The sequence below is a fragment of the Branchiostoma floridae genome, chromosome 4, assembly GCF_000003815.2.
Source record: "Branchiostoma floridae strain S238N-H82 chromosome 4, Bfl_VNyyK, whole genome shotgun sequence".
Classification (NCBI taxonomy): domain Eukaryota; kingdom Metazoa; phylum Chordata; class Leptocardii; order Amphioxiformes; family Branchiostomatidae; genus Branchiostoma; species Branchiostoma floridae.
In genome coordinates, this window is record NC_049982.1 from 29,210,427 (window position 1) to 29,219,705 (window position 9,279).

The 9,279-nt window shown below is 36.6% G+C and overlaps 1 protein-coding gene and 1 long non-coding RNA gene across 3 annotated transcripts in view; one reads left to right on the forward strand and one right to left on the reverse strand.

Moving 5' to 3' along the window:
* The window catches only part of LOC118414003, a 4,096-nt gene extending 2,399 nt beyond the window's left edge, over positions 1–1,697 (forward strand). Inside the window, exon 2 of the long non-coding RNA XR_004830902.1 lies at positions 517–1,697. This is a non-coding gene — a long non-coding RNA (uncharacterized LOC118414003). The remainder of the gene's footprint in view (positions 1–516) is intronic.
* A 2,551-nt stretch (positions 1,698–4,248) lies between these two features.
* LOC118414004 (transmembrane anterior posterior transformation protein 1 homolog) overlaps positions 4,249–9,279 on the reverse strand; it is a 13,429-nt gene continuing 8,398 nt past the window's right edge. The window contains exons 7-13 of one of the 2 annotated variants that reach the window (XM_035817713.1): positions 8,876–8,945; positions 7,185–7,265; positions 6,854–6,963; positions 6,108–6,167; positions 5,691–5,759; positions 5,457–5,533; positions 4,249–5,010 (exon numbers count right to left, since the gene is read on the reverse strand). In XM_035817713.1, coding sequence (XP_035673606.1) covers positions 4,347–5,010; positions 5,457–5,533; positions 5,691–5,759; positions 6,108–6,167; positions 6,854–6,963; positions 7,185–7,265; positions 8,876–8,945 — 1,131 coding nt within the window. In that variant the 3' untranslated portion in view covers positions 4,249–4,346. The remainder of the gene's footprint in view (positions 5,011–5,456; positions 5,534–5,690; positions 5,760–6,107; positions 6,168–6,853; positions 6,964–7,184; positions 7,266–8,875; positions 8,946–9,279) is intronic. The other variant, XM_035817712.1, reaches the window with a different exon arrangement.

A 9,279-nucleotide genomic window follows, 5' to 3' on the forward strand; every position in this document is an offset into this window, starting at 1 on the left:
TTGGTCAACCAACATACATATGGAAGTCATCCTGAAAGGAAACAATATGACATTGTATACTAGTAGGTCATTAGTACTCGTATCTTCACTATAGTATGCAGAAAGACACTTACTCAGATAAATATCAACTCATTTTTTTTTAATGAAGAAATTTAGACTCTGATTCTTACTCACTGGGATAGTACATGAAACTTGAGCGTATTTGTTATGTGCTGCATATTCACTTGAGTGCATAATAGCTTTACTTACAGATTGATTTTTTTGCTATAACAGTATAAGGCCAAAGGAGTAAAATATTGTTAAGCACTTAAGTAATTAATAACTTGCAGATTTCTGATTTTATAACAGCTGTCTGCATACCCTGCCCCCCTCCCCCTCACACATAGATTACATGTATCTGGCTATTCAAGTGACCCACACCGTATCAAAGTACTCTATTAGTAGAATTGAAGAGTATGATAGTTCAATGAATTCCTTGTTAACTTTCCACTGTGAAATGTTTTCTGTTTTTTTCAGATGGTGTCCGCTCAGCAGTGGAAATAAAATGAACACTGAAGACTTTTAGTTCTGACATATGATGATGTACCTTGAACTACCTTCCTAACAAAGGAGTTGAATGCAACCATAGGCATATTTATAGTTAATTGTATTTTGAGAATATCATGGTATTTTATACAGAGTTTTGGATTTTCAGTGCAGTGATTTGTAAAGTTGTTTCATGTACAGTGAAGAAGAAGAAGAGTATACAGTGTATATGTCCTTATTACAAATTGTAAATGGGTAATGTTTGCAGTGGTTTTATGTTCATGTGTTTTTTTGCAGTGATAAACTAACTGAAGGCTTGAAGTGATAGCAAATATTTGGCCTTTAATAGTAAAACCCTGCATGGAAGTTTCAACCGCGAACTTAAAACCACTGCCAACACTCCATTTTCTCCCTTTCACAGTAGTACATGTTTTAAAATAATCCCTTATCAAGCTTTGTAATTGATGATTTCAGAACTTTTTAATTATGTTTAGCTTCCTTTTTAGAGTTGACTATGATAAATAACTGACTGCCTATATGCTTGAGGGAGAAGAAGGATTTATAATAATAGTACTAATGATAAGTATCAAAAGTTCTTGGAAATTATTGCCTGAGGGCTAATTACAAGTGAGAAAAATGACGAACAAACAATGGTAAACAGTACAGTAAGTGACCACTCTAGTCTTAAGTCTAACTCTAAGATGTTACTTATTCATAACCAATGCTATTCATTTATTCTTATATATAGTACAATGAAGCACTACTTTGCCAGTGTTTTGAAAGTTGTCAAATTGAAAGTCATTGATATTTTGTGTTTGTTGGTTTTAACAATGATATACTGAAACAGTAATGGTATCTTTGGCAATAGGAATTCTATTCATGAGCATTTCCTGTTATAGAATGCTGTTTCATTGAGTAAAACAATGCTGGATTATGTATGAAATATAGACCAACTTTACACGGTGTAGTGTAACATGGATAGAATGTATGAAATGAGCCTTCCCTACAGTATGTAGATGTATTTTCCACATCAACAGCTGTTGGTACTTTGCTATGATAGTGCTTGTGTGAACTTGTCACAGCTACATGTATGCCCAATAAGAAATAACCAGCTTTTGGCAATTTTTCCATGTGTTTTTCTTATTGCAGATTAAAAAGTGAACCAAAAGTCTGTATCTGATTTGCATCCTGTTTTGCACTGATTATGGTCATGCAACAGTAATAGAAATGCTTTGAAGATGCATGTTAATGTTGATACAGCCAAATTTTCCCAGCTAAAACAAACCTTAGCCAAATCCTACAGGCTAACCCTAACCTAGCAATAAAGGAATCCAATATTATATAAGGAACATTTGGCCTGTATTTCTGTTTGACTTTTATTTTTGTACATGAATTAATGTTCAACAATTGCAGCTGTGTCTTTTGTAGTAAAGTATAACAAATCCAAGTTGTTGATTACTTGATAATTTCTTGGAAATAACAATTTGACTTGGTGAGAAATATACATCAGCATCTTGCTGTCTGGTGTAGCATACTGTGTTGTCTTTCAATTCAAATAAAGTTAAATTTAAAGAGATATACTTTCACCAAAAAAGGTAACAAATGCAAAGTTTTCTTCCGATAAATTCTGAAAAAAATTACTTTTCTTCTTCTCTGCTTTGAATTGTCCTTTGTATGGCAAAGCCCCTTGAAGATCTATGTCATCTGTGACACATAAATTAATGGTATTTCATTTTGTTGAAGGTTCATATTTCAAAGTTTTCCATAGCATAAAAGCTTCCAAACCTATTGGTATCGTTTAAAGTTTGTCTGACTTCGACTATATGGCGATCCTGCACCCCGAAGATCAGTAGATCTAGTTGGATATCATGTTTATCGCTAGCCAAGGACTCCCCGGTTTGAATATACCGCGCGTACCACTTCCGGGTACCCATCATCCTTAGCGAAAATCATGAGTCGAGCCTCGTTTCCGTGAGCCGGTCTGTCGCCACACCCCCTTGTTTGAACTCCATGCCAACACTGCACAAAACCCTAAGGTAGGGTCCATTCCAAATCACCTCAAGGGTTTTTGGAGAATATTTGTATCAAAAGAATTATAATTTGATTAGACTAAAACAAGATTTTATCTCCTTCAATACTAATCCAGGCCACAGTAGTTATAGGTATTTCGAAGAATTGAATATGTAAATTTAAATCTATTTGAATTCCTTTGAATAGAAAACATTTTGAAAGTGACACTGCAAAAATCTATTTGTAACGTTAATCATTTTCAAACATCTGTATGATTCTAGCCGCCAAATGTTATTTTTTGGAAAATGCCAAAAATGTTATACTTATATATCCTTAGTTAATACTTATATTTTAGATGCAACTATATTTTGCATGTTAAGGAACATTGAACAAGTGAAGCAGACACACTTTGAGATGACACTTAATTTAAATAATACACAATCATGTATTCTTTAAAACAAAATACAATTACAGTACATCTACACCATTCACCAACTTAGTTATAGTACAATATACTTTCCAGTGATCCCAACATTACCTGAGTAAAAGAGAACTTCCTGACAAACAGAAAATGAACATTCTTTTGACAAGATAGCAATGAAAAGCATAAAGTGTCTTTCTTGTCGCTTTACCTTCAGATGGACATCCCACATTATACATATAATCTCTAGCGACATAAGAGATTTCCTTTACACAACTAGTTTTTCTCACCTCTTTTCACAGAGCTCTGACATCAAAACATCAGCAGGTGAGAAAAACTGATTGTGCAAATGAAATCTCGTAATATGTCCTATGATCTATCAATCTGATGAAATTATTTTCGGATATCTCTAAAATCCTTCAGGAATTTGTGTACAACAGAAAGAAAGAATAAGCAAACAACTTTACACTGTACACATTTTTTTTTCAATTCACAACAATACTATGAAATGCTTATCTTTAATGTTATGGTACAATACAGCTACATGTACATTTATTCAAGATACAGGAATTCTGAATGTGAAAAAGTCTTGGTCCTTTTATCACATAATGACTATAAACTTTTCACATTTTCCCAAAGTAACATCAATGGCATCATACCATAAAAACAAACAGAACTGATCGAATCTGGAGAAGTAAAAGCATGCTTTAAACTGATATAAATTATATGATTGTACACAACAATAACATAAAACACAACATATAATGAAGCTATTCATGCTACACATTATAAATTATAATGTATTTATAGGTCCTGTGCAATGAGTCACACAATAAGAAATGAATTGAAGTTGTGTTTATGTTACAAGCAAATCATCACTGTACATCATTATGAATCTATTTTCAACAGTAGATGATGAGAACTTTTAATAAGGCCACACTGACTCAGTTATATGGATGACATCTGTGCCTGCATCAATTTTCATTCCTTTCCATGTGTAGCTTATCTTGCAAATCTGTAAATCATTAAAAGCAGCTGCAAAACAAGCAAGCCTATGCCATGGATTGCTAAAAAAACATCATAAAACAGATACTAATATTGTACTATGCCAAAGTCAATTCCGAAATAAAAAATGTGAAAAAAAATGCATTGTTTTGTAAACTAAGTCTTGTGCGTTCAGTCATTTGTTCTATCCAATCTAACCACTAAAATTTTATAATGAAGGGAACTTTCCTTTTGCCAACTTATTCTTGCTTGGCACACTTATATAAACTAAACTAAACTAAACACTTGCATCAGATTTGGGGTGACCAGAAGGGTGATCCATATTATCAAAGTCAGTGTGGCCTAGGTGGCATTTGAATAATAACTCAAGTTCCTTTAATTATCTCTAAATAATCTCCTTTCCACACAGAGTGAATCTGTCCACCTCCCTGATATCAGTTTTACTTCCCCTGTATTTCAGTTCAGTGTCTTTATCTGGCAGTTTTGTCTCTGTTTTATCATCTTTTTTCTCTTCCTGTTTCTGTGAGTCATCTTTAATACGGTCTTCACCTGTCGCCCCCTCTTGCGTTTTCTCTGAACCTCCCTTTTCCGGTGAGCGAGTTTTCCCGTGGTGCGGTTCTTTTTCCTCCTCTTTACTTTTCCTGATGTGCTGATCAGTATTTCCCTCATGCTCTTTTGCTTTAACACAAGTCTGCGCTTTTTCGTTTTCTTTTGAAGCAGTTTCCTTCGTGTAATCGTTTTTCTTTTCAGTAGGTTGCTTCTCTGGGCTTGTGTGTACCACAGGGTCTGCTCCTATGACCTCTACGGAGCTGTCGTTGCTCTGCGTGGAGGTTGGGTGGATGGAGAATGACCCTGTCCTGGTGATCTCAACGTTGGGTGGAGGGGATGTTGGGATGGGGTTGTTGAGGCTTGTTTGGCTGCCCGCCCGGCTGGCGTTCCTACTCCCCGGCCGGCTAGCCAGCTTGTTCTTGAACATCTCTGACTCTTTCACATACTTGCAGGCATTCCCCAAGAGGACAATGCTGTTCAGCACTTTCACTGTTACAAGGCTAAGATTTAGGAAAAAAGGAAAACATGTAGCATAAGTCCACAACTACTGACCATAGCCAATATTATTTAACCTTGTGTAGTGTAGGTATTGACTGAATAGCAAACTTTTTTCCTATAACTCCTATTTCCTTGATCAATTAACAAAATATTGTAGAAAACTGTAACAATTTACATATTTGTGCTATGAGTATTATCAGTATCAGTATCTACCGGTACATGTATATAGCTGGTCATTTTACACAACTTGTGATAACTAACCCTCACCCATTAAACTGCAAGCATTTTTTAAAGCTATCTAATGAGAATGCTCCTAAAGTACTTGGTGGCAATAGTAGTTACAGTACTTGGTGCTTCCACTCAATAATATTACTTAAAACTTTATATGGAATAAGCAGATCTACATTTCATTGGTAGAAAAGTGCAGTAAGAAGAGGTATTGACTCACGCTAAATATGTGAGGGCCAAGAGGAAGATGCCTGTCGTGCCCTGTACTTTCACCGACTTCCTAGTAATCATGTAAACCTGTGGAAACATTTTCAAAATCCACAATCACCAACATGGCCACATAACAAAATTACACATACAACACAACTCAACAAGGTTTTAAATGTATATGGGTCTTACTGCTTACAAGACAAGGAAAGACTTAGAAATGCTCTTCGTGTTAATGTGTACTCACCAGACATGTGAGGGGTAATGGGATGAAGCCCATCCTTCTGGAAACCAAATCTGAATGGTCTGAGAAAGCCTAGAAATCAAAGACACGGAACAAGTTATAACAAATACTGTACAGCAGTTAGACCAGATAAACCTAAAGCATGTTGTACAGGCATGGAAGCTCATCTGTGTTAGAGGTAATCATATACAGGTAGTATAATTATGCTAAACTTTCTTCCAACACTAATGAAACGGCCCAAGTATTCTATGATAGATTGATTTGATGATCTTATTTAGTAGCACATGATTCAAATTTTCAATGATCACAGTCGCCAATCACTTTTCGTGTACAACTTAGTGTTTGAAGAAAGTTTATCATTGTGACATGTTTTCTTGTCTTTCTACAAGGTTGTGCAAGGAAAAATTTGTTGATACTTACATTCTTCTGTCGACTGCTGATCATGTCATAAGCTAGGCTGGCACGGTACTCATCATAGACCTACAGAGTGAGAGGGAGATAAAAAGATGGAGTGAAAAAGTGAAATAAAAGGGGGAATAGAGGGAAAATGTCAATTTAAGTATAATACCTTTACAACTTTTCCCAACCTCAAACTGTCAATCAGTTTAGATACAAGGTGTTAGAAACAAACAAGACGAGAAATAGACTAGACTATTAATGAACATAGAGTACAGAATAGAATGATGTGTATATCATAATGTTAATCTATGCAGAAACTACTAGTACCAGTATACTGGTAATCAGTATCAATATTGAACAGCAGCTGTGAGTGTGAACGTTTTCTTGTAGTTCCAACTTCTTTTGCTACGGGGCATGAGCAGACCGACCAGACCTTTTGATACTGTAAATGCAGAAATTCTCGTAATGATTTTCGGTTTTCGCGTTGCCAATTCACCGCAAACCTAAAACCACCGCGAACATTTTTCCATGGCAGTAAGAGACCACAGTGCATGGTGCTACCGAGAACTTAAAACCACCGCAAAAGTCCTTTTTCCCGCTATCGCAAAATTAAATTCCTACAAACTTGAATGCCTTTACAGTATACTCAGAGGACCAGACTCACGTCTGCAGGGATCTTGTAGTTCTAACTTCTTCTGCTAGGGGGCATGAGTATGCCAACAAGACCTTTGATATACATGTACTGAGATTGAGAGGTTTAGACTTACGTCTGCAGGGATCTCGTTGAACTTGGTAATGAAGGCATGTTTGACCCAGTCCACCAGGTACTCGGCAGCGATGATCATGGACACGTCTGGGATCAGCTGGTACAGGTGGTCTGGTGATAGGAGTGTAGAGGTTAGTGGTACAATGCACCTGGTTTAAGAATGTACTGTAACATGGTCACTATACAGGTATGGTTGGAATTAGGGGTGGGTACTAGTACAGAAAATTCAGGTACAGAGACAGTCTCTATATCTGCCACATAGGGCACATATGTAAGGTTTACAATACTTAAAAAAAAGATTTGGTCAGTTAAAAAAAGTATATAATACCAACCTGGGCTCCAGTTAAACTCTGTCATATTTCTCATCACCACAATGTACAGGAGAACATGGTAGTGGAACCTTTCCCGGATATCTGAAACAACAAAAATATTCATCTGTCAAACCAATTATACATGTATAATTTTAAAGTAGCATTGACTTTTCAAATATTGCCCTTGAAACATTGCAGTATCTGTGATGAAAAAATATACTGTGATCCATTTTGGTGGGGTAATTATGGGAGGATATGATTTTGTACCCCTTTCCAATGAAGAAAAAATAGTTTCCTATTTTGCCACAAGATGCATAGAGTACAAGGCTGACAATGCATAAGGTATAAAGCATAGGTATATAGTCATCCCAGCATAATCAGGGTTGGTAAAGATGCAGGGATTCTCTCTTTTTTATGACTTCTGCAGATCTGAAGTGAACCAACACAGACAATGTACCATTTGATAAACTGGACAAAGATGTACATCCTTGGATTGACTATTCATTCTGTGTTAACAGAGTGTAAAATACAGCAATTTTGTAAGGAAATTTGCAAAGATTTGCTGACTCTTGCAAACACTCGATCAAAAAAAGGTTAAGGTCGTCAGGTATTTGCCAGGGCTTGTTGGCAGTTGCTACCGGAAACACAACATATTTTTCCTAGACGTAAGAAACATAGAATATGGAAGAAAACTGATGCAATACCAGGGGTCGAAATTCATTTTTGGGATTAGGTGCACTAGTGCAACCAGATTTAAAAATTGGGTGCACCAAAAAAATTTTGGGTGCACCACTTAACTTTAAGTAATAACCTAATAACAAAACTTACTTACGAGCTATCAATCTTAAACAAGTACCATGACAGACATTTTTATTATCTTGCTAACACTTCGATGTCAAGAATATGATGTATACTAGTATGCTTTGATATCTTTACATACATAAACCTAAGAAAATATTTGGGTGCACCCTGTGCACCCACAGAAAATAATTGGGTGCACAGATCCAATTTTGGGTGCACCTGGGTGCACATGCACCCAGTATTTCGAGCCCTGAATACAAACAATTTTCTCATATGCCTCCTCATGAAATGAGTGCAGAGTGATACAAGGTAGCAGGCTATCTTGTAAAAGCCAATAATTTTTTACTTCACCCCTGCCAGAGGTCATCATACTGTAGCCAACTCACAGAAGTTGCGGAAATAAGATGTACATGCGCAAAATTCAACCAGACCGAACATTGTAACCAGGGCTGTCTCCAGCTTGAATTATTCTTCCGTCCCACTAATTGTTTGGGGGCCCATGTTGTTGATCTTCCTGGTTATATATGTCATTGTAAGCCCATGAAAGTACATTTTCAACAGTTTCTTATCATTTTTGGGACGTTTATATATTACGTAATATAATATTTTTCGTCCCAGGAGGGAAGGATGGGTCCTGTAGACAGCTCTGATTGTAACCCAACTCTAACCTCAAGACTGGTGTATTCCCCTACCACTCTGTTTTTCTGACTCGCTGACATGCACAGAATAATTTCCATGGCTCCTTCAACTACTGTGACACCACTTTGTGCCAAAACTACTATAAATTGACCATATATAGGGATTGCAGATAAACGCCGTGTTCTGATACTATGCATGTGGGGTTTAAACCAATAGATTGGAAAGAAAAAGCAGACAAAAGGGAAAAGAGGGTGGGAGGGGGGGTGACTCACCATTGCAAGACATTTCAAACAAGGCCTTTTTCCCAAAAGTCTTGAAGACATTTGACTGGACTTCAGCAAACTGTGAACAGTGTGTGTGAGAGAAGACAAAGAGATGACAGGGACAGATGCCATGTCTTAACTGTAACCTTAAGAGATACCAAAGACTTGCTGTCTGTTGCCATGGCCATTGCTTTGCAATTACAGGTAAACACCATGTGACGTGTCTGCTCAATTTTGTTACCATAACTCTGACTGTAAATCTTTGCAGTGGTTTCATTTTGTGTCTTAACTTGCAGAGGCCTAAATGCAAATGCACGAATATCCATTTAATGTTTCACGAACAGTACTACAGAATTTGCTTCAATTGTTCGAACCGCAAACTAAAATCCCTGCAAAAATAAATTGATCTACAG